Below are 26,134 nucleotides of genomic sequence, written 5' to 3'. Positions count from 1 at the left end.
CAAAGTAGCACCACATGACCTTCCATCTACTCGGGCGAGAACCGACTTCAGATCGTAATGTTTTAATACAATAATTGATGTTTTCCCGCAGGGTTTTTGCAGAAATCACACCTGTATGACTGTGTTGTTCTCCACCAGGTCGACATGTTACGTATATGTGTATTAGCTTGTGTCAGAGGCAACGGCAGAAGGGTGAGTAACGTGTTCAGCTGACACTTGACAGTCCGGAACACATCGAATATAATAATAACGGGATAACTGGTTGGACTTCTTTTTAATAAATCTTTCTTTCTCAGTTTGCTTCATCTTTCTCTGGTGAGAGCGCCCTGCCGTCCAATCTACTCATCCCCTCCAATCTCGTGGACCCTGCGAGATCAAGTGAGTTCAGCCAGTTGCTGATTGATTGATTGATTGATTGATTGATTGATTGATTGATTGATTGAAAACTGCATTTAACAGATTGCAGAATGGGTACAGAATACAGTACGGCTCAATACACGCAATTGTTAAGGGGATGCAGACCAGAGAAAGACTTTCATCTAGTTTACATCAGGGTCCCCCATTTTCAATTCATAGTGACAGTTATGACATACACAACATACATGACATCATGACATTTATGGCATAGGGACATATACATGACATACAGGTATATAGTACTGTTACATGTGTGACATATACGATATGCAAATATACAGTAGGCCTACTGTCACCCATAGATCCTAACAGTGAATATATACATATGATGGGGAGGAGATCTGTACATTAGGAGGGGGTGGTGGTGGGTTACATTACTGTTGTAATGTAAATGTTTTATATAGGAAGACTATTTTAAGTCAAATTCTTTTTAACCGTTACCTTCTACTCGATACCTTGCTATCTGCGTGACTGCGTCTCCTCTCCGCCCCTGAAAGTGTGTGAACTAGTCGGCCACACAGTGTGTACAGCATCATTGGGAACAGGAACACATGCCCTCAAATGTATATATATACTCTCTTTTTTAGACTATTTTTGTATCACAAACAGTACTGTTTGTACTATATTCGTAGATCTGGTATGTCATAAATGTCTAGATCTAGCAGTACTGTCTTATCTGTATGTCATGTATGTCATATATGTTACGATGAATTGAACATGGGGGGACCCTGATGTAAACAAGACGAAAGTCTTTCTCTGGTTCTGCATCCCCTTAACAATTGTGTGTATTGAGCCGTACTGTATTGTACCCATTCTGTAATCTGTTAATAAAGTTTTCAATCAATCTCTTTAAACTAGATTGAGCAACATATATGTCGGCATTGGTCAGTGGAATGACACACGTGGTCAGTGGGGGAGTGCACCTACTGTCTACCTGCCTACCTAACCTGCACGGGCTATAACACATGATACCCACCCACATTCAAAACCACTCTAAAAGAGCACCTACGGGAGGCTGCAATTAGAAACTGGCCACCGTAAATGTCCAAACCCCCCCACCTCCACCTAATAGACAGTCTCCTCCCCACCGTATGTATATATTCTCTCCCCGCCGTATGTATATTTCTCTCCCACCCACCCACCCCCTCCTAATGTACAGTCTCCTCCCCACCGTATGTATATTTCTGTCCCACCCACCCACCCCCTACTAATGTACAGTCTCCTCCCCACCGTATGTATATTTCTGTCCCACCCACCCACCCCCTCCTAATGTACAGTCTCCTCCCCACCGTATGTATATATTCTCTCCCACCCACCCACCCCCTCCTAATGTACAGTCTCCTCCCCATCGTATGTATATATTCTCTCCCACACCCATCCACCCCCTCCTAATGTACAGTCTCCTCCCCACCGTATGTATATATTCTCTCCCCGCCGTATGTATATTTCTCTCCCACTCACCCACCCCCTCCTAATGTACAGTCTCCTCCCCACCGTATGTATATATTCTCTCCCACCCACCCACCCCCTCCTAATGTACAGTCTCCTCCCCATCGTATGTATATATTCTCTCCCACACCCATCCACCCCCTCCTAATAGACAGTCTCCTCCCCACCGTATGTATATATTCTCTGTCACGATCTATGGGTAACAGTACTGTATATTTGCATATCGTATATGTCACAAATGTAACAGTAGGGCATACACACCCTCATCTGCACCTTTGTTTACACCGTTTATTTATCTCATATTTTTATATTGTGATTTAATTGTATTGCCTATATTTATCTCTTTGTCTTTAGTTTCTACTATTACCCTGCCCATACCTGTACCTCCCCTCCCCCATGTTGCTATGATGCCTGAATTTCCCCAAGGGGATCAATAAAAGGAATATCTTGCGTTATCTTATCTTATTTGATTTATCATTTGAAAATACAAAATATAAACCAAATTACAAGCCATTTGTGTCTTGACAGACAGTCATCAGCCTATCCTTACTTAACCTGTGTGTGTGTGTCTCTGTGTGTGTGTCTGTCTCTCTCTGTGTGTGTGTGTCTGTGTCTGTCTCTGTGTGTGTATGTGTGTGTGTGTGTCTCTCTGTGTGTGTCTGTCTCTCTGTGTGTGTGTGTGTGTCTGTGTCTGTCTCTGTGTGTGACTGTATATATATGTGTGTGTCTGTCTCTGTGTGTGTGTATATGTGTGTGTGTCTTGCCTGTGTCTGTCTGTGTGTGTGTCTCTGTGTGTGTCTGTCTGTCTGTCTGTCTGTGTGTGTCTCTGTCTGTGTGTGTGTGTCTGTGTGTGTGTTTCTCTGTGTGTCTGTCTGTCTGTCTGTGTGTGTGTATCTCTGTGTGTGTGTATCTCTGTGTGTGGCTGTCTGTCTGTGTGTCTCTGTGTGTGTGTGTGTCTCTGTGTCTCTGTGTGTGTCTGTGTCTCTGTGTGTGTGTGTCTCTGTGTGTGTGTGTCTCTGTGTGTGTGTGTCTCTGTGTGTGTGTATCTCTGTGTGTGTGTATCTCTGTGTGTGGCTGTCTGTCTGTGTGTCTCTGTGTGTGTGTGTGTCTCTGTGTCTCTGTGTGTGTCTGTGTCTCTGTGTGTGTGTGTCTCTGTGTGTGTGTGTCTCTGTGTGTGTGTGTCTCTGTGTGTGTGTGTCTCTGTGTGTGTGTGTGTGTGTGTCCCACAGAGAGGCCCCCCCCTCCAGCAGACTCCCCGCTGCCCGTCCTGAGGAGGTGTGACGCTGCCGTGCCCGCTCACCTGCGCCCCCTGCAGACCTGGGTGGAGACCCTGGAGGACCCGGAACCTCGAGGCCTGACGCAGCTCCACCCGGACGTGTTCGCGGTGCCCACCAGGTAGTGAGACAAACGGACGAGTGTAACACAAACTCACAAGGATGGACGGAGAGTCTTAAGAGAAGACGGTGGAGAAGAGATGGGTCTTGAGAAAACTGAGACTCTGGGAGCTGCCCTGGAGAAGGAGAAGCCCTGGAGAAGGTTGGACTTAAGGGAGAGGAGGGAGGCAGAGGTGGATCTGAGGGACAGAGGGGGTTGGTAGGAGGAGGAGAGGAGGCAGGCTGAGGGACAGAGAGGGTTGGTAGGAGGAGAGGAGGCAGGCTGAGGGGTGAGAGGGTTGGTAGGAGGAGAGGAGGCAGGCTGAGGGGTGAGAGGGTTGGTAGGAGGAGAGGAGGCAGGCTGAGGGACAGAGAGGGTTGGTAGGAGGAGAGGAGGCAGGCTGAGGGGTGAGAGGGTTGGTAGGAGGAGAGGAGGCAGGCTGAGGGGTGAGAGGGTTGGTAGGAGGAGAGGAGGCAGGCTGAGGGACTGAGGGTTGGTAGGAGGAGAGGAGGCAGGCTGAGGGATGAGAGGGTTGGTAGGAGGAGAGGAGGCAGGCTGAGGGGTGAGAGGGTTGGTAGGAGGAGAGGAGGCAGGCTGAGGGATGAGAGGGTTGGTAGGAGGAGAGGAGGCAGGCTGAGGGGTGAGAGGGTTGGTAGAGGGAGAGGAGGCAGGCTGAGGGATGAGAGGGTTGGTAGGAGGAGAGGAGGCAGGCTGAGGGGTGAGAGGGTTGGTAGGAGGAGAGGAGGCAGGCTGAGGGGTGAGAGGGTTGGTAGGAGGAGAGGAGGCAGGCTGAGGGGTGAGAGGGTTTGTAGGAGGAGAGGAGGCAGGCTGAGGGGTGAGAGGGTTGGTAGGAGGAGAGGAGGCAGGCTGAGGGGTGAGAGGGTTGGTAGGAGGAGAGGAGGTAGATCTGAGGTGGATCAAAGGGATGAGAGGGTTGGTAGAGGGAGAGGAGGCAGGCTGAGGGGTGAGAGGGTTGGTAGGAGGAGAGGAGGTAGATCTGAGGTGGATCAAAGGGATGAGAGGGTTGGTTTTTATTTTTTATTATTGATTTATTGAATACTTTATTTTGACACAATGAAAAACAAATGTTTGACAAACATTTGAAAAACAAACAATAACAGTGTCAACGTGCTGGTCAAAAATGGATAAAACACAATAAAGCCAAGGCTTGTTTCCATTGTGGTCCATACATGGAACATAAAAGGCACAAAAACACGAATGGACATGTACACGAGACGGGACACCCTAAAAATAAGTACAATAACACCTAACCTGAAAACTCATACAGTCAACTAATGTTAAAAGAAAATCTGCAAACCCTTAAAAGCAACTCATGATAAAGAGAGATAAAAGCTGAGTTATGATAAAAGAGATAAAAATCATTTTAAGACCAATTTGAGTTGCTGTTGAGCCATGTTTTTAGGGCGGATTTAAATCCGAGAGGGGAGTTCAGGAGTTTTATGAATGTTGGCAGGGCATTCCACATCACAGTAGTCAAGTAAAAAAAAAAATGCATCTTTCCCCATGCATGTCCTGACTCTCGGCGGGACCAGGTCCGTGGGGCTCCCTCTTGTGGCGTGTTTGTGGACATCTCCTACTTTATTAAAATAATTTACTAGGTACTTGGGGACCGTTTCTTTCAGTACTTTAAAAACCAGTAGCATTTTAAGCTGGTGTACCCTTTCCTCAACCCTAAGCCATCCCAGACTGCTAAAGTGGGCTGGCGTTAGGTGAGTCCTAAAGTGAAGGTTGTGCAGGAGTCTCACTAGTTTGTTTTGGGAGGTCTGGAGCTTTGTCTTCATTTGTTGGGATAAGTTGCTGTACCATGAAGTGCAAGCATAGTCAAAGTGACATTGGATGAGGGCTCCAGCTAGGGTCCTCAGAGCGTTCCTATTTATGAACGAGAAAATTCTAATTTATTTTTTGATTGACCTTAGTAATCACTTTTTGTGCCATTTTTTTTTGTTAGAAAGTTTGTTATTTAAAATAAAGCCCAGGTAGGAGGAGAGAAGGCAGGCTGAGGTGGATCTGAGGGATGAGAGGGTTGGTTTTTATTTTTTATTATTGATTTATTGAATACTTTATTTTGACACAATGGTAGGACAAACATTTGAAAAACAAACAATAACAGTGTCAACGTGCTGGTCAAAAATGGATAAAACACAATAAAGCCAAGGCTTGTTTCCATTGTGGTCCATACATGGAACATAAAAGGCACAAAAACACGAATAGACATGTACACGAGACGGGACACCCTAAAAATAAGTACAATAACACCTAACCTGAAAACTCATACAGTCAACTAATGTTAAAAGAAAATCTGCAAACCCTTAAAAGCAACTCATGATAAAGAGAGATAAAAGCTGAGTTATGATAAAAGAGATAAAGATCATTTTAAGACCAATTTGAGTTGCTGCTGAGCCATGTTTTTAGGGCGGATTTAAATCCGAGAGGGGAGTTCAGGAGTTTTATGAATGTTGGCAGGGCATTCCACATCACAGTAGTCAAGTAAAAAAAAAAATGCATCTTTCCCCATGCATGTCCTGACTCTCGGCGGGACCAGGTCCGTGGGGCTCCCTCTTGTGGCGTGTTTGTGGACATCTCCTACTTTATTAAAATAATTTACTAGGTACTTGGGGACCGTTTCTTTCAGTACTTTAAAAACCAGTAGCATTTTAAGCTGGTGTACCCTTTCCTCAACCCTAAGCCATCCCAGACTGCTAAAGTGGGCTGGCGTTAGGTGAGTCCTAAAGTGAAGGTTGTGCAGGAGTCTCACTAGTTTGTTTTGGGAGGTCTGGAGCTTTGTCTTCATTTGTTGGGATAAGTTGCTGTACCATGAAGTGCAAGCATAGTCAAAGTGACATTGGATGAGGGCTCCAGCTAGGGTCCTCAGAGCGTTCCTATTTATGAACGAGAAAATTCTAATTTATTTTTTGATTGACCTTAGTAATCACTTTTTGTGCCATTTATTTTTGTTAGAAAGTTTGTTATTTAAAATAAAGCCCAGGTAGGAGGAGAGGAGGCAGGCTGAGGTGGATCTGAGGGATGAGAGGGTTGGTAGGAGGAGAGGAGGCAGGCTGAGGTGGATCTGAGAGATGAGAGGGTTGGTAGGAGGAGAGGAGGTGGCTCTGAGAGATGAGAGGGTTGGTAGGAGGAGAGGAGTTCAGTGATTGATTGAAAATGCATTGAATGAAAACTTTATTAACAGATTGCAGAATGGGTACAATACAGTACGGCTCAATACACACAATTGTTAAGGGGATGCAGACCAGAGAAAGACTTTCGTCTTGTTTACACATCAGGGTCCCCCAATCTCAGTGAGACACGGAGGGGGCAGTCGGTGAAGGCCGCTGTCTGTAAGTTGAAGAGGATGCAACGTTTTCCTTCTTCTCTCTCTCTCTCTCTCTCTCTCTCTCTCTCTCTCTCAGACTGGACATTCTCTACGACGTGGAAAGGTGGCAGAGAAGCTACCAAAGAATTGTGAGTCGCTCGTGGTAAACCACCTGCTTTTTCCATCTCCTTGTCGTGTTGTGCTGCAAGGCTGTGCATGTTATAGGGTTCATAACATGCAGATGACTACATGGAGGAGATACTAAATAATAAATAATAAAGTTATTATTATTACTACTACACACGTTTAAGAAGCCTATCCTGTCTGATTTGTCACCGGTATCTGGTGTCATTTCAATCCATTTCAAAAGCGCTTCAGATTCAAACCTACCAGAGTATATAGTCAGGGTATCCCTTTAAGAGTATAGTCGGGGTATGCCTTTAAGAGTATAGTCAGGGTATCCCCTTAAGAGTATAGTCAGGGTATCCCTTTAAGAGTATAGTCAGGGTATCCCTTTAAGAGTATAGTCAGGGTATGCCTTTAAGAGTATAGTCAGGGTATGCCTTTAAGAGTATAGTCAGGGTATCCATTTAAGAGTATAGTCAGGGTATCCCTTTAAGAGTATAGTCAGGGTATCCCTTTAAGAGTATAGTCAGGGTATCCCTTTAAGAGTATAGTCAGGGTATCCCTTTAAGAGTATAGTCAGGGTATCCCTTTAAGAGTATAGTCAGGGTATGCCTTTAAGAGTATAGTCAGGGTATGCCTTTTAAGCGTATAGTCAGGGTATCCCTTTAAGAGTATAGTCAGGGTATCCCTTTAAGAGTATAGTCAGGGTATCCCTTTAAGAGTATAGTCAGGGTATGCCTTTAAGAGTATAGTCAGGGTATGCCTTTTAAGAGTATAGTCAGGGTATCCCTTTAAGAGTATAGTCAGGGTATCCCTTTAAGAGTATAGTCAGGGTATCCCTTTAAGAGTATAGTCAGGGTATCCCTTTAAGAGTATAGTCAGGGTATCCCTTTAAGAGTATAGTCAGGGTATGCCTTTTAAGAGTATAGTCAGGGTATCCCTTTAAGAGTATAGTCAGGGTATCCCTTTAAGAGTATAGTCAGGGTATCCCTTTAAGAGTATAGTCAGGGTATCCCTTTAAGAGTATAGTCAGGGTATCCCTTTAAGAGTATAGTCAGGGTATGCCTTTTAAGAGTATAGTCAGGGTATCCCTTTAAGAGTATAGTCAGGGTATCCTTTTAAGAGTATAGTCAGGGTATCCCTTTAAGAGTATAGTCAGGGTATCCCTTTAAGAGTATAGTCAGGGTATCCCTTTAAGAGTATAGTCAGGGTATGCCTTTTAAGAGTATAGTCAGGGTATCCCTTTAAGAGTATAGTCAGGGTATGCCTTTTAAGAGTATAGTCAGGGTATCCCTTTAAGAGTATAGTCAGGGTATCCCTTTAAGAGTATAGTCAGGGTATCCCTTTAAGAGTATAGTCAGGGTATGCCTTTTAAGAGTATAGTCAGGGTATCCCTTTAAGAGTATAGTCAGGGTATCCCTTTAAGAGTATAGTCAGGGTATGCCTTTTAAGAGTATAGTCAGGGTATCCCTTTAAGAGTATAGTCAGGGTATGCCTTTTAAGAGTATAGTCAGGGTATCCCTTTAAGAGTATAGTCAGGGTATCCCTTTAAGAGTATAGTCAGGGTATCCCTTTAAGAGTATAGTCAGGGTATCCCTTTAAGAGTATAGTCAGGGTATGCCTTTTAAGAGTATAGTCAGGGTATGCCTTTTAAGAGTATAGTCAGGGTATCCCTTTAAGAGTATAGTCAGGGTATCCCTTTAAGAGTATAGTCAGGGTATCCCTTTAAGAGTATAGTCAGGGTATCCCTTTAAGAGTATAGTCAGGGTATCCCTTTAAGAGTATAGTCAGGGTATCCCTTTAAGAGTATAGTCAGGGTATCCCTTTAAGAGTATAGTCAGGGTATCCCTTTAAGAGTATAGTCAGGGTATCCCTTTAAGAGTATAGTCAGGGTATCCCTTTAAGAGTATAGTCAGGGTATCCCTTTAAGACTATAGTCAGGGTATCCCTTTAAGAGTATAGTCAGGGTATCCCTTTAAGAGTATAGTCAGGGTATGCCTTTAAGAGTATAGTCAGGGTATCCCTTTAAGAGTATAGTCAGGGTATGCCTTTTAAGAGTATAGTCAGGGTATCCCTTTAAGAGTATAGTCAGGGTATGCCTTTAAGAGTATAGTCAGGGTATCCATTTAAGAGTATAGTCAGGGTATCCCTTTAAGAGTATAGTCAGGGTATCCCTTTAAGAGTATAGTCAGGGTATCCCTTTAAGAATATAGTCAGGGTATGCCTTTAAGAGTATAGTCAGGGTATCCCTTTAAGAGTATAGTCAGGGTATCCCTTTAAGAGTATAGTCAGGGTATCCCTTTAAGAGTATAGTCAGGGTATGCCTTTAAGAGTATAGTCAGGGTATGCCTTTTAAGAGTATAGTCAGGGTATCCCTTTAAGAGTATAGTCAGGGTATCCCTTTAAGAGTATAGTCAGGGTATCCCTTTAAGAGTATAGTCAGGGTATCCCTTTAAGAGTATAGTCAGGGTATCCCTTTAAGAGTATAGTCAGGGTATCCCTTTAAGAGTATAGTCAGGGTATGCCTTTAAGAGTATAGTCAGGGTATGCCTTTAAGAGTATAGTCAGGGTATCCATTTAAGAGTATAGTCAGGGTATCCCTTTAAGAGTATAGTCAGGGTATCCCTTTAAGAGTATAGTCAGGGTATCCCTTTAAGAGTATAGTCAGGGTATCCCTTTAAGAGTATAGTCAGGGTATCCCTTTAAGAGTATAGTCAGGGTATGCCTTTAAGAGTATAGTCAGGGTATGCCTTTTAAGCGTATAGTCAGGGTATCCCTTTAAGAGTATAGTCAGGGTATCCCTTTAAGAGTATAGTCAGGGTATCCCTTTAAGAGTATAGTCAGGGTATGCCTTTAAGAGTATAGTCAGGGTATGCCTTTTAAGAGTATAGTCAGGGTATCCCTTTAAGAGTATAGTCAGGGTATCCCTTTAAGAGTATAGTCAGGGTATCCCTTTAAGAGTATAGTCAGGGTATCCCTTTAAGAGTATAGTCAGGGTATCCCTTTAAGAGTATAGTCAGGGTATGCCTTTTAAGAGTATAGTCAGGGTATCCCTTTAAGAGTATAGTCAGGGTATCCCTTTAAGAGTATAGTCAGGGTATCCCTTTAAGAGTATAGTCAGGGTATCCCTTTAAGAGTATAGTCAGGGTATCCCTTTAAGAGTATAGTCAGGGTATGCCTTTTAAGAGTATAGTCAGGGTATCCCTTTAAGAGTATAGTCAGGGTATCCTTTTAAGAGTATAGTCAGGGTATCCCTTTAAGAGTATAGTCAGGGTATGCCTTTTAAGAGTATAGTCAGGGTATCCCTTTAAGAGTATAGTCAGGGTATGCCTTTTAAGAGTATAGTCAGGGTATCCCTTTAAGAGTATAGTCAGGGTATCCCTTTAAGAGTATAGTCAGGGTATCCCTTTAAGAGTATAGTCAGGGTATGCCTTTAAGAGTATAGTCAGGGTATCCCTTTAAGAGTATAGTCAGGGTATCCCTTTAAGAGTATAGTCAGGGTATCCCTTTAAGAGTATAGTCAGGGTATCCCTTTAAGAGTATAGTCAGGGTATCCCTTTAAGAGTATAGTCAGGGTATCCCTTTAAGAGTATAGTCAGGGTATCCCTTTAAGAGTATAGTCAGGGTATCCCTTTAAGAGTATAGTCAGGGTATCCCTTTAAGAGTATAGTCAGGGTATCCCTTTAAGACTATAGTCAGGGTATCCCTTTAAGAGTATAGTCAGGGTATCCCTTTAAGAGTATAGTCAGGGTATGCCTTTAAGAGTATAGTCAGGGTATCCCTTTAAGAGTATAGTCAGGGTATGCCTTTAAGAGTATAGTCAGGGTATGCCTTTTAAGAGTATAGTCAGGGTATCCCTTTAAGAGTATAGTCAGGGTATCCCTTTAAGAGTATAGTCAGGGTATCCCTTTAAGAGTATAGTCAGGGTATCCCTTTAACCTGTTAAGCCCTAGCCCAGGGGTCAGCAACCTTTACTGTCAAAAGAGCCACTTTTACCCCCTCCCACAAAATAAAATGCTCAGGGAGCCGCAACAACCTATTTACCCTTAAAATGAAGACGTTTTATATATCCCCAAGCATACCCCACATTTAGCATAAAACGCCTGACAATTGCATACCCAAAGTAATTTGCGATTTATTATACTTTATACTTATAGCACACAGTTTGTTGCATTAATGGAATTATAAAGCAACAAAAAGAAGATTTTTGACTTTTGATTGCTGTTTTTACCTGTTATAACAAAGGAAAACCTCAAACTCTTATGAAGAGGAGAAAAAAAGACTGGCTGTGTAGACCTACTTTGAAATAAAACACAGAAGAGGAGACGAAACACTGGTGTCTGTAGACCGACTTTGAAATAAAACCCTGAACTATCGTAATTCCTCTAATAGTAACCGGTATTAAATTAAAAACCGGGTCTCTATTAATGACCGGGTGCGCTGTTGAGCTAAGCAATTATAAGCCGGCCTCCTAATACAAGCCGGCTTTCATGTATATGCTGGCCTGGCTGTGCAGTAAATACCATAATGGTATGGTGTTAATGTTTACCAAGAGAGTAAGCCTACCTCAGAATTGTATAAAACGAAGTTATTATTATTATTATTATTATTATTATTATTATTATTATTATTATTATTATTATTATTATTATTATTATTATTATTATTATTATTATTATTATACCAGTATTGTGATTGCACTATTTTACTTTATTTTACTTTTTTTGACCACCTGTAATTGCACTGTTTACTACCGTATTTCATACAGTACTTGGTTTCAATAAATGAACCCAGTACATTTTACTGGGTTCAAACTGACACAAAATGTTGATTTATTTATTATGATGTTTGAAAATTATAAATATAGGCCTCTCTCTTATACATGCCTCCTCCTAATACAAGCCTGGTATCAGTTACAGTTGAAACAAATACAAGCCGGGGTTACTATTAGAGAAATTACGGTATTCAGGTATATTTGAGTCCTTCCCTTATTTGTGGAACATTTATAAAATAAAAAGTAGTCCACTTTGAAAAAAGACTACCATGTGTAGACCTACTTTGAAATAAAACACAGAAAAGGAGAAAAAACATTGGCATCTGTAGACCTACTTTGAAATAAAACCCTGAACTATGCAGCTCTATTTGAGTCCTTGCCTTATTTGTGGAAAATCTATAAAATAACAAGTAAATTTTTCGTTGTTCGCAGATTTCGCACGCATATCAGGCATAGGCTACAGGTACGCCTGCATTGTTAGTCGTGAAAGCAAATTAATCTGTCCACGCTGAATTAAACCCTCTATTTTCCTCAGACTTTCCTTGTTTTGGATTTATCCATGGTTAGCTTACTGGAGGGTCGGAAACTCAAGATTAGCCACTTGCAGACGGCAGGGAGAGGCGCGGGGTGTGACGTACTGTATATTTTAGTTGATGAAATATTTTTGACTAAATATTTTAGTTGATGAAATATTCTTTCATTTCAGTGTCACAGTATGACATCGATCTCCAAAATAAGAGAAAAAAAAATAAAAAAATAAAATTATAATAATGGATATGGCTCCGCCATTTTGAATCAGTTTGCAACGCAGATTGTTGCTAAATGTTCACAGAAGGTAGACACACTAATTGCGCTCCAATCTATGCCCCTAATGTTCAGTTTTGTGGTAGAGAATCCAGAGAAATAAGAGAAATAAAAACAATTCATACACAAGTCATTTGCTTGCAGGAAGCTACAATCTGCTGGGTACTGTAGTTTTTCGAAATGTCAACGCTCATTGAGAGCTCTGGATGCCCTCTTCTCACATGACTATTTTCGGCGACGTTTAGCGAATAAAAAATGCCGGATATTCGCTAAATTATAAATGCATTCCATAAACTAAAATCTCACTAATAACTAGGGGTGGGAATCACCAGTTCCATCACGATACGATACGATATCAAATCAAATCAAATTTATTTGTAAGGCCAGACAACACACGTTAACACTTTAGTTGCCAAAGGACGCGTTTTGGCGTCTTTCCTACCCATGCTCAAGTTGCCGAAGACGCCGTAACTCGTCTTTGATATCAATATTTCAAAAATCTGTGATCGGAATCATATTTTCCATCCGCAGCCCTGAGACCCACCGAAAAGCCCCACTGAACTCTCTAGCGGTTCAAGAGCGCCATCTGGTGGCCGATCGGCGTAATCGCCAAACAGGAAGTCATGTCGATGGAGTGGTGATCACCCATATTACTTCCGGGCACTCGCTATAGCTCCCGGGACTCGCGCTCGATACAATACATAGCGATCCGTTGCCAATAACTCGATAAACAACATGATTTGGACGTATATACTATTATACAACCTGGAAATGGACCGGGTATTTCGACATCCCATAATGGAAAACTGTCTACTCCACGCTGATCGCCCAACGGCCCGAGGAGACTGGGGTGAGTTTTAGCGTGTAAAATTACCGTGTTCGATACTAACTGCTATGATGAACATTTGACCCACATTAGATGAATGGTATAACGCTGCCCACGGAATTATAAACGCCCCCTCGCCCATCCGGTCAACATCAGATGACGTGTAGTAACTTCCAGAAGTACGTGCAGTTGAAATGTATTATATCGAGCCGATTGCTATCAAACTGTATTTCATCATCAATATAATGCATTTGGGGCTATAGATCACGTTCTGGAGAAAGCTGCAGAAAGAGATGAAAACATACTTATACTTTAGACCATATTTTAGTATGAATATGTGAATGAAAAAGTTTAACGTTGCTACACAATGAACAATACATATAGGACTTTGAATGGGCCCTAATAATGGCAATCTAGCAATAGAATTTAAAAAGTTATAGCCCTGCAAAGAAGGGGAACTTCTCCATAGACAAATAGAGCTGGCAACAGATGGTATATCATGAATTTAACCTCCGGCAGCCAAAGTGTTAATGTCCCCATGGGCCGGACACGTCAAGAAGAAACATCACAATAAGTCAAGAACAAAACAAGACCACCATAAGGTCCAAGAAATTTAAAATAAATGCAAATAAATGAATGAATGCAAGCACTCCCAGACATACCCCACGCGAAGGTAAGGAAAAACTCACTAAAACCTAACAATAGGGGAAAAATTCTCCACAGGCAATGTGGAGGAGAGAAACCTTAGAAGGGCCATTCAAGGGGGGATCTCCCTTCTTAGATGTCGGTGATAGTAGTGTTGCAGACTAACTAATATCGATTCTTTGGACAACGATACGATATTTGCCGATATCACAGTCTGCCACGATACGATTCGATTCAGGTGCCTGCGATCGATATGAGACGATATTATGTGCCCATTTAACACAATCAGTCACATTTAGATCAACTAAAAAAAGGCTACGGAAATATCAATTGACGTTTTTATTTTTGAGCTCTTCCAGACATTTACCAATGAAAAACAATCTATTTTTATATATTGAGCTTTAAACTTTAAGTAAACCCCTCCCTCTCTATGTATTCATGTTTAAATATCAACATTATCTGTCCATCCTCAGTAAATACTATCAATATAATACTCCTGACATCATCTGGTCTTTTCAAACACACACACACACAGAATGCCCCTCCCCCAGTCCCCACACACAGAATGCCCCCGCCCCCTCCTCCTCCTTCCCCTCTCCTGTTCTCTCACCGTTAGCTGCTTAGCTTAGTTAGCTTAAGCAGCTAACACAGTTCTTCTCAAACTTTTTCTGTCAGGCCCCCCTTTGGCGGACCAAAATATTTTGGGCCCCCCCCCTCGCCCCAACAAAAGTCATGAAATGGGCCATGTTTAAATGTATTGAAATAACACCAATATCGTGACCTTTCAAATTGTGCAACCACTTTACAACTGCAATTGTGCAACAACATAACAATACTGTCCAATACACTCAAAGCCTGTGATTTTTCAAAAATACAGACATCTTGTAACATTGCAATACAATCCAATGGACACTCAAGACTGCTTTTTCAAAAATAGAGACATCTTGTAATATTGCAATACAATCCAATGGACACTCAAGACTGCTTTTTCAAAAATAGAGACATCTTGTAATATTGCAATACAATTCAATGGACACTCAAGACTGCTTTTTCAAAAATAGAGACATCTTGTAACATTGCAATACAATCCAATGGACACTCAAGACTGCTTTTTCAAAAATAGAGACATCTTGTAATATTGCAATACAATTCAATGGACACTGCTTTAAAAAAAAAAAACTGCTGCATCGCCATCATGAGATACTTGGTACTCAGCACCACACTCTGAAACCAGCTCTCCAGGTGGATGTATCAGATGAGATTTCAATGAGTTATTCCAAGAGTTTGGATGGAGATGTGTCGGGAAGCTTTGTCTCAATGTTGTCTGTAAAGGTTTTTTTTTATCCAGAGTAACTTGGTGATCCTTTTCTGTGTTTTATTAAATAATGATTTTGAGAAATGGTCAAACTTATCCAAATATGGTATTTTCATGGAGAACAGTGCAGCTGCAACAGATGGCACTTTAGTGATAATTTTCTGTAATCCAAAAAGAATAAATTTTTTATTTATTTTTTTAATCTCAAGGCATGCCTCTGCGCACTTTGAGAAACACTGAGCTAACGTAACGTTAATATTTAGGTCTGCCCATCTGGGCATAAGGGAATAGCGACGATGCAAAGCATGTTAGATGCATTTGACCCGTTGCGGGGGGAAAAAACTGCACAGACTTATATCGGGTCGCAAAATAGGCGCTCTGTAGCGCCGCTCCGCTGTAATGTCTACACGGAGTTTCACACTGCTGGGCGGATATGACTCGCTGGATTTTCAAAATAAGAGTATCGCAATATGAATCGATCTTTTTACGTTGCATCGATCCTATTTTATTATTGATAATAGATCGATATATATATCGATCTGGATCGATGTATCGTCCCACCCCTACTGATGACACTTTACCCTATTGGGACAAAAGCCTCATTATGATCATGTCTCTAAAACGACAACAGCCTGAGCTGTGTGTGCATGTGTGTGTGCAGGGACGCTGCTAGGGTCATTGGTGTCCTAGGCAGTAATTCTTAGGAGGGGCCCCCAACCAGTGTTCATCTCCATTATGTTACAAATAATCTGACGCGAACAAAAAATATAGTAAATAAACTTTTTTTTATTACAAATGTGCAACTTTCAAAGAGTACAGTCCATTATGATGGAAAGTATTTAGCTCATTTCACCTGTTTGACTATCTCATCACTTATTTTGTCTCCAATCAGTGCCGATGATTTCATAGATGGTTGGGTTAGCGTTGCATAGAGTCATTGAGCATCCTGATGCCCTGGGGGGATACACAAAATAGCCCAGACTAATTAAACTACCATCACACCAAACTAACGGCTGTTTTGATCCCTCAGAGTCATGCCAACACAAAGATCAGGTCGGAGGTCAGAGGAGGGGGCAGGAAACCGTGGAACCAGAAAGGAAGTGGAAGAGCCCGTCACGGCAGCATCAGATCACCCATCTGGAGAGGAGGTAGCTACACACCTCACCTGCTCACGGCCCGGTAGAGGAGGTAGCTACTAGGCTTGGGCGGTATGACGGTATTACGGTATACCGGGGTATTTAGTAGGGGTGGGACGATACATCGATCCAGATCGATACATCGATGTAATTATCAACAATCGAATCGGATCGATGCGATGTAATAAGATCGATTCATATCGATACTCTTATTTTGAAAATCCTGTGGCGAGTCTCATATCTGCCCAAGAACAACAGCAGTAGCTCCGTGTGTGTAGATGTTACAGCATAGCATTCTCCCTTTCTGTGTGTGTGTGTGCGCGCGTCTTTGGAAAGACAAGATGAGGTCAGAGGAGTTTGATGTTTAAATGTTATTTAAACATAAACAATATAATACATAATAAATGTAGGCCTATACATGATCATGCAACATCAACAAATTGTTGTAGGAACGGTTTGGGAGAGGGAGGTTGTGAGTTTTGAGTTCCAAAAAATGTAGCTTAAAGTTTAAAGCTCAATATATAAAAACGTGGCACTTTACAGTGAACAGGAGGTCTATTTGTATTAAAAACAATAGATTGATTTTCCTTTAAATGTCTGGAAGAGCTCAAAAATACAAATGTCAAATGATATTTGCATTACCTTTTTTTTGTTGATCTAAATGTTACCGATTGTGTTAAATGGGCATATGATATCATCTCATATCGATCGCAGGCACCTGAATCTAATCGTATCGTATTGTATCGTGAGAGACTTTGTGATATCGGCAAATATCGTATCGTTGTCCAAAGAATCGATATCATATCGTATCATGATGAAACTGGTGATTCCCACCCCTAGTATTTAGAGATACCGACGGTATTGAAAATCAATACCGTCTAAACGGAGTTTTGTTGTAGTGCACACACGCGCCAGCAGAGGGCGAGACCAGTCCTCACTAATGGAGCGAGCCATGCAGAGCTGGTTGTCTTCTACACACAGGAGGAGGAGGGGAACCCCGCTTCAGTGGGTGAAATAAAATGGACACGCTTACCGTTGCTGGTGCTGCAGGCTAACTGGCTATTCTGAGAGCTATCTGTAGTGTTGTGTACGATCACAACGGTGTTCACGCTTTACGGTAATGTTGCGACAGTGCTGTGAAAATACCGTAAAGCGCTGTGGTAACGAGAGTGTGTGTTGTTGTTGTGTGTAGGATGCTGCGGGCGAGCTGCTACCATTCTGAGAGCTTAACGTTAGCACTAGAGCTGCGGGCGAGCTGCTACCATTCTGAGAGCTTAACGTTAGCACTAGAGCTGCGGGCGAGCTGCTACCATTCTGAGAGCTTAACGTTAGCACTAGAGTTGCGGGCGAGCTGCTACCATTCTGAGAGCTTAACGTTAGCACTAGAGCTGCGGGCGAGCTGCTACCATTCTGAGAGCTTAACGTTAGCACTAGAGCTGCGGGCGAGCTGCTACCATTCTGAGAGCTTAACGTTAGCACTAGAGCTGCGGGCGAGCTGCTATCATTCTGAGAGCTTAACGTTAGCACTAGAGCTGCGGGCGAGCTGCTACCATTCTGAGAGCTTAACGTTAGCACTAGAGCTGCGGGCGAGCAGCTATCATTCTGAGAGCTTAACGTTAGCACTAGAGCTGCGGGCGAGCTGCTACCATTCTGAGAGCTTAACGTTAGCACTAGAGCTGCGGGCGAGCTGCTACCATTCTGAGAGCTTAACGTTAGCACTAGAGCTGCGGGCGAACTGGCCATCTCCGTGATTTGTTTACTTGGTAACACGGGTTGCCTCACCTGCTCACGGCCCGGTAGAGGAGGCAGCTACACCTCACCTGCTCACGGCCCGGTAGAGGAGGCAGCTACACACCTCACCTGCTCACGGCCCGGTAGAGGAGGCAGCTACACACCTCACCTGCTCACGGCCCGGTAGAGGAGGCAGCTACACACACCTCACCTGCTCACGGCCCGGTAGAGGAGGCAGCTACTAGAGCTGTTTCCCTGAAGTCTGTTTTTGGGCTTCGAACTTCGTCAGGGTTTTTCAAACGGATGTTCGAACCTTCGTTTTTTTTTTTTTTATCCCTCTTTCTCCGATTTTTCTCTGTTTTCTCCCCGTCCCAATTTAGTCGTTGCCTGTAGCCTAATCTTGATCTGCAACTGTGAAGAAAAACCCCATTGGTTTAAACAGAATGAATACACACACAAAATAAATATAAAAAAAAAAAAAATTAATAAAAAAAAAAAAATTCGAATGTTGATTTAGAATTCAAACGCCAATGTAACAAACGAAGGTTCGAACGTGTTAGATCTATAAATCAGTGTTTATTATTCCAGGTGGGGTTAGTCATGTTAGATCTATAAATCAGTGTTTATTCCAGGTGGGATTAGTCATGTTAGATCTATAAATCAGTGTTTATTCCAGGTGGGGTTAGTCATGTTAGATCTATAAATCAGTGTTTATTCCAGGTGGGTTAGTCATGTTAGATCTATAAATCAGTGTTTATTCCAGGTGGGGTTAGTCATGTTAGATCTATAAATCAGTGTGTTTATTCCAGGTGGAGTTAGTCATGTTAGATCTATAAATCAGTGTTTATTCCAGGTGGGGTTAGTCATGTTAGATCTATAAATCAGTGTGTTTATATTCCAGGTGGGGTTAGTCATGTTAGATCTATAAATCAGTGTGTTTATATTCCAGGTGGGGTTAGTCATGTTAGATCTATAAATCAGTGTGTTTATTATTCCAGGTGGAGTTAGTCATGTTAGATCTATAAATCAGTGTTTATTCCAGGTGGGGTTAGTCATGTTAGATCTATAAATCAGTGTGTTTATATTCCAGGTGGGGTTAGTCATGTTAGATCTATAAATCAGTGTGTTTATATTCCAGGTGGGGTTAGTCATGTTAGATCTATAAATCAGTGTTTATTCCAGGTGGGGTTAGTCATGTTAGATCTATAAATCAGTGTTTATTCCAGGTGGGGTTAGTCATGTTAGATCTATAAATCAGTGTGTTTATATTCCAGGTGGGGTTAGTCATGTTAGATCTATAAATCAGTGTTTATTCCAGGTGGGGTTAGTCATGTTAGATCTATAAATCAGTGTGTTTATTCCAGGGGGGGTTAGTCATGTTAGATCTATAAATCAGTGTTTATTATTCCAGGTGGAGTTAGTCATGTTAGATCTATAAATCAGTGTGTTTATTCCAGGGGGGGTTAGTCATGTTAGATCTATAAATCAGTGTGTTTATTCCAGGTGGGGTCAGTCATGTTAGATCTATAAATCAGTGTTTATTATTCCAGGTGGGATTAGTCATGTTAGATCTATAAATCAGTGTTTATTATTCCAGGTGGGATTAGTCATGTTAGATCTATAAATCAGTGTGTTTATATTCCAGGTGGGGTTAGTCATGTTAGATCTATAAATCAGTGTGTTTATATTCCAGGTGGGGTTAGTCATGTTAGATCTATAAATCAGTGTTTATTCCAGGTGGGGTTAGTCATGTTAGATCTATAAATCAGTGTTTATTCCAGGTGGGGTTAGTAGATCTATAAATCAGTGTGTTTATATTCCAGGTGGGGTCAGTCATGTTGGATCTATAAATCAGTGTGTTTATATTCCAGGTGGGGTTAGTCATGTTAGATCTATAAATCAGTGTTTATTATTCCAGGTGGGGTTAGTCATGTTAGATCTATAAATCAGTGTGTTTATATTCCAGGGGGGGTTAGTCATGTTAGATCTATAAATCAGTGTTTATTATTCCAGGTGGAGTTAGTCATGTTAGATCTATAAATCAGTGTTTATTATTCCAGGTGGGATTAGTCATGTTAGATCTATAAATCAGTGTTTATTATTCCAGGTGGGATTAGTCATGTTAGATCTATAAATCAGTGTGTTTATATTCCAGGTGGGGTTAGTCATGTTAGATCTATAAATCAGTGTTTATTCCAGGTGGGGTTAGTCATGTTAGATCTATAAATCAGTGTTTATTCCAGGTGGGGTTAGTAGATCTATAAATCAGTGTGTTTATATTCCAGGTGGGGTCAGTCATGTTGGATCTATAAATCAGTGTGTTTATATTCCAGGTGGGGTTAGTCATGTTAGATCTATAAATCAGTGTTTATTCCAGGTGGGGTTAGTAGATCTATAAATCAGTGTGTTTATATTCCAGGTGGGGTCAGTCATGTTAGATCTATAAATCAGTGTTTATTCCAGGTGGGGTTAGTGGATCTATAAATCAGTGTGTTTATATTCCAGGTGGGGTTAGTCATGTTAGATCTATAAATCAGTGTGTTTATATTCCAGGTGGGGTTAGTCATGTTAGATCTATAAATCAGTGTTTATTCCAGGTGGGGTTAGTCATGTTGGATCTATAAATCAGTGTGTTTATATTCCAGGTGGGGTTAGTCATGTTAGATCTATAAATCAGTGTTTATTCCAGGTGGGGTTAGTAGATCTATAAATCAGTGTGTTTATATTCCAGGTGGGGTCAGTAGATCTATAAATCAGTGTGTTTATATTCCAGGTGGGGTTAGTCATGTTAGATCTATAAATCAGTGTGTTTATATTCCAGGGGGGGTCAGTCATGGCCCCAGAGGACCCACCAGTTACTACTACATGCTGCCCATGAAGGTCCGCGTGCAGGGACTCAAAGTGGCTCTTAGCTCCAAGTTGGCTCAGGTAACTGAAACCTTTTAATGAAGAGAAAGGTAATTTCCACCTTGAAATAGGGCTGTCGCGATAACCGCATCACCGCGGTGTGTCAAGTGACCCGCGGGATGTAGAACAGACGAGCGCGAGATCCGCGGTAAAATAAAAGGGGCGTCATCATTTTCTTTTTTTACTTCATTTAATGACGAGGCGTCCGTTTTTCCAGTAGCATGAGCTAACTTCACGTTTCCATACAGTTTACAACTCGCAGGTGAAATCAGGATTTATTTTCATATCCCGGACTCGAGCCCCCAATGTTTACCTGTTCCTGTATTCATCTGAACCGTAGTAGAGTACAGGGGAGCGTTCTCCCAACACTCTCGGGCCGAAGTGCTGGTCATGTAGCTCGATGCTCAATGTTATGCTAACGTTACACGCAAATCAAGTGCCGCCTAACCCCTACTCTCACTTCGTTAACGTTATCATAGATATTATGATCTGTAATGTCAACTGGATATTAACGTTGGCTTTGTTTTCAATTTATAATGTTAGCTATATGCTAGCTAGCCTATCTATAACGTTAGCTATTGGCTAGTTTCCCCCCCAATGACGAACAATGACACGAGTTGTGATATTTAACTAGCTATGTATGTGCGTTCACATTCACTAACGTTAAAATAGTGTTATAATAACGTTAAATGTTCGCTCAAATGACGTTAGTTTTAAGTTGGAGAAGGGATGTGTGACTGACTATTGGCTGCTTGCGTAGACCAGACCTACAGTATATATCCCACAACGCATCACTCGTAAAGGAGCAGGCAAATCTACTGTTATCACATTTCAGAACGTTGCGGGACAAATGGATATATTATTATCAAACATGTTTAAAATAGTTTCAGGACTCCTACGACCTTAGAACTGTTGTCTAATCACGATCGCGGGTAAACTCTCATGTCTTAATAATAAAAAAAAAATATATACAGGTATATATATAAAAAAAAATTAACACTTTTTTTTTTTTTTTTTTTAGAAGTGCGGTACCATCGCATCCCGCGGTGATTAGCCACACACACAACCGCGGTGGGAAAATGTCATACCGCGACAGCCCTACCTTGAAGCCTTTTTAATAAAAACAAGTCAACGAGTCAAGTCTAATTTAGACAAAGGTAAATGTTTTATATAGCTTTTATGTAGAAAATATATTTTTATTTACCATGTGGAGAAATAAAAAAAGAAAATGGAAATTTTTCATTTTCTAAGCAGATATATACTCGGAACAATCTTTTGCCGAACCACTGCTGGCTAAAAAAACAGGGCTTTTGAGGCGCCCATTCTCTAGACCGACCAGTAGGGGGCACATGCGCACAACGAGCTAGCCTAACGGTGCGGCTGTTCCCTAAGCCTACTGCAATGCACGGAGAAGAAAATGGTATGTCTCTGCTTGTCTAACTCCAGGGTAGATCGGCAAATAAGCGAATTTCCCAAATAGTTGGCGTGTTCCTTTAACTGGATGCCGTGTGTTCTTGCAGGATTATCTTCACGTCGTGGACTCTCTGGACATGCCCACACCTGACCCCCAGTACCTCATGGACCTAGTGAGAGACCGATCGTGGGGAGAGTCTGTGTTGATAGTGGATGTGTAAGTAGCGTTTCTCTTATGTATTGCACGTTTCCCTCATGTACCGTACGGTATGTTTCTCTTATGTACCGTACCGTATGTACAGTAGAGGCCCCACACCACCATATTATCACCATACCAGAGTCACCATAATTGTGATTTATTACCCTTTTTCAACTGCAAATGATATCCCCAACGGAAAACATTTGTTAACATCTGCAATAAAAAATATATATATACTGTATATACACAGATGGATACCGATTTCCGCCCTGTGCCTTCAGTAGAAAGTTATCCTGCCGCAAGCTAGCCTACACAGCACAAATGAATGGAAGTGGATACGGACCAGCTAGCCTAGCTGTGTTGGCCAAAAAATAAATAAAAACTCTCCCGGAGACTAGGCTAGTGGTCCGTATCAACTTCGATTAATTTGTGCTAAGCTAGACTAGCTTGCAGCCGGATAGCTTTCTGCTGAACGCACAGAGAGGATATCTTTCTGTCTGACTCTGGAGAAGCTAAGTGTTTATGCTAAGCTAAGATGTTTCTATGCTGCTTACAGAGGAGAGGAGCTTCCTGAGAACATCCTTAAGGCCACAGCTAGTTTGAAGACTGTCAACCTCATCCCAGCCATAGGTAATATATAACACAGGTCAACTATACATACCGGTATGTCAAAACTATACAGTATGATATCATATTTTATGGTAGGCTGTATCTATATCGACTTTCAATCTAACAAATATATTACCCAGATTAGCTTTACCATCTCCATCAGTTCTTATATCAGTAACTTCCCTACAAGAGAAGCATTATACTAACAGGATAATCAAATAACTGTTAATGTTTATATACAGAAGTTGTACAATTGTTCCTAAGGAATTTATTTATTTTATTTCTTTATTTCGCACCATTTCAGCAAAACAGTAAGTGTATAAAGGTGCTGAGTAGAGGCAAGAGACCCAGATGGGCCGATACGGGGCCTCAACTCATTAAATCATTGGATAAAAAAAACACACAAAAACAAAAGTAAAGTGAAATAAGTTCATAAAACAATAATAATAATCAAAGTAATAATAATAACAAAAACAGAGGGCGGTCAGGTGGCGTAGCGTAGATTGCGTTCGTCACCAACCCCGGAGACGCTGGATTCGCCTGTTCGAATCCAGCTCACAGCTCCGGGGTTGTCACCAGCTTGGCTGGCCGTTCACACTAATACAATTGGCAGTATTAGAGGGTGGGAGAAGCTGGCGGGGTGGGTCCTGGTCGTTGTAAACAGCGACTCCTACAGTTCGGTCGGGGCGCCTGCTAAGCGCGGATAGGATCTAAGGGCGGTAGTGTGATTCTTCCACACGTTACACACTCTCAGTGAGAGTCCGCGCTGCCAGGTGAAAAGAAGCGGTTGATTGGCTAGACGTGTGTCGGAGGAAGCACGTAATAGCCTCCACTCTCCCAGACCGACTGTGGGGGGTAAGTGCGCAGCGACCAGGAAGGGGATTGGGAATTGGCATAACGACTAACATTGGGATGGGAGAAAATCGGAGGAAAAAGGATCAATAAAAAAAAATAATAACAAAAACATTAATAATTAGTCTAAACAATTAACACTTTGTCCGCCAAATACGGCGTAAGTCGTTATTGCCCGCCATGCGTTGAATGCCAACAACGGCGTAAATAATTTTTGGGATCAATATCGGTCGGTGCATCGAGGAAATCCCTCCGGCAGTCATATCTTGTTACGGGACTCCAGACAAACAGTCTTTCAAAACGCAATAATCGATATGATTTCGGCGTTTATTGCGCCATACAAACCGGAAATGGATCTAGGAGATCGGCGTCAAATAATTGGGATCTTTTTCCTCCAGTCTCATCGGCGAACGGTAAGATGACACTAACGTTATTTTCAGCCCGATTGTCCATTTCCTTGTTTGCAATCAGTCTGATCAATATATCAACCCATACTAAATAAAGCCGCTACTAACGATCAAGGAATTATAAACGACCCCCCCCCCCCTTTCCTTCACGCATGATGAAGCATAATGTATACCGATCATATACATTTGAATTTTTGTATATATCGTGTATAGGAAAGATACACCAATCGATAATCTATCATATGCGTCAGGGCCTATAACTAGCGTTTTTCGAATTACAGCAGAAAAGCTTAAAAACACTTATATTCTCGAAGGTAACTTAACACAACAATGTATGAATGAAAAAATATAACGTTCCCACATCCGGAACGATAGATAATCAATGTTGAATGGGCCATAGTAATGTCAATATAGCAATACAATTAAAAAAAGTTATAGCCCTGCAAAGAAGGTAAACATCTCTAGGGTTACAGTGCTGGCAGACTGGGTACAATGATGGGCACAACCCCCGGCGCCCAATGTGTTAATTAACATGAAACTGTAAAACAAAGTGACATTAATGGTTTTATGAGATTGAAGCTATTAATTTAAGTAAGGGATAATGTATAGCTACGAGGTCATTGTCGCAAAATAATTGACCGACAGAGTTTAAAATACCGAGCCGCCTCGGCGAGGTGTTTTAAACGTCAGTGAAGGTCAATTATTTTGTGATGATGACAGAGTATAGCTATACATTATCCCGCTTATTACATGGCTAACTTACTAACAATATACCTAATTCATTTTACAAATCGCAGTTGTTCTGTGGCTCTGTCAGCCCAAATAAAGTGATTATTATTATCGCGGGCAGCCCGGCAGGTGTGTCTGATTGGCTGCACTGAAACAGTGTGTGTCAGTGGGGCTTGATTACTCCAGCTGCGAAAAACAATAATCACCGGTGGTTATGTAAGGGATAATGTATAGCTACGAGGTCATTGTCGCAAAATAATTGACCGACACGGAGTTTAAAATACCGAGGCGCAGCGCCGAGGTGTTTTAAACGTCAGTGAAGGTCAATTATTTTGCGACAATGATTGAGTATAGCTATACATTATCCCGCTTATTACATGGCTAACTTACTAACAATATACCTAATTCATCGACAAGACTAGATCAATTGCAGACGCAGTTGTTCTGTGGCTCTGTCAGCCCAAATAAAGTGATTATTATTATCGGCAGCCGGCAGGTCTGTGGGCTCTGGTCTGATTGCATGACTTGAGTGCAGCTGTGCATATGCTGAGCTGCACTGAGGCAGTGTGTCAGTGGGGCTTGATTGCGAACAGCTGCGCACAGTGGTCATTATTGTGTGATAACGGACCTCTGGCGCGCGCTATTGACCAATCACAAGCAAGCATTTTCGACGAATGTGAAAACGCCATGTAATAACAATGTATATTTAAGCTTGGATTTGAGTGATGAAATAGATTTTTTTTCATTTTTATTATGGAGGGTTTTGAATTCCAAATAGTAGGACCTCTAAATCTTATACTGAACTGACCTAATGTTGTGAGGAAGAAATTACGATGAATATTGTTCGATTGCCTTGTTGGATATGAACAACGCCTCATGCCAGGTGTCTGACGGAGAACCATGTGATCTAAGCAGCTGTCCTCCTCCTCCTCCCCCTCCCCAGGCCTGAACGTCCACAGCCTGCTGAAGCACGAGGCCCTGGTCCTCACCCTGGGGGCCGTGAGGTTCCTGGAGGATAAGCTGCTGTGGCACGACCAGCGCTACAGACCCCTGTACCCTTTCAAGCTGCCCTACTCAGACTTCCCCTAGA

General features: G+C 41.9%; 1 protein-coding gene across 1 annotated transcript; it reads left to right on the top strand.

Moving 5' to 3' along the window:
• mrpl4 (mitochondrial ribosomal protein L4) lies at positions 1–26,134 on the top strand. Its single transcript, XM_084319517.1, has 9 exons — positions 1–192; positions 297–378; positions 3,096–3,261; positions 6,669–6,720; positions 16,092–16,209; positions 20,750–20,856; positions 22,356–22,465; positions 23,004–23,077; positions 25,988–26,134. The coding sequence occupies exons 1-9, from the start codon at positions 145–147 to the stop codon at positions 26,131–26,133; spliced, it is 903 nt and encodes a 300-aa protein (XP_084175643.1). The 5' UTR covers positions 1–144; the 3' UTR covers position 26,134.

Source organism: Notolepis coatsorum, assembly GCF_963971535.1.
Source record: "Notolepis coatsorum genome assembly, chromosome: 7".
In the NCBI taxonomy this organism is placed as follows: domain Eukaryota; kingdom Metazoa; phylum Chordata; class Actinopteri; order Aulopiformes; family Paralepididae; genus Notolepis; species Notolepis coatsorum.
The sequence above is the reverse complement of the archived record's forward strand: the minus strand, read 5'-3'. Positions and strand labels throughout refer to the sequence as shown.

Bases quoted from the DNA above. Each gene is read 5' to 3' on its own strand.
- mrpl4 (XM_084319517.1), top strand. From the start codon at position 145: ATGTTACGTATATGTGTATTAGCTTGTGTCAGAGGCAACGGCAGAAGG. The intron at 3,262-6,668 runs GTAGTGAGACAA...TCTCTCTCTCAG, and splicing joins GTGTTCGCGGTGCCCACCAG to ACTGGACATTCTCTACGACG. The intron at 6,721-16,091 runs GTGAGTCGCTCG...TTGATCCCTCAG, and splicing joins AGAGAAGCTACCAAAGAATT to AGTCATGCCAACACAAAGAT.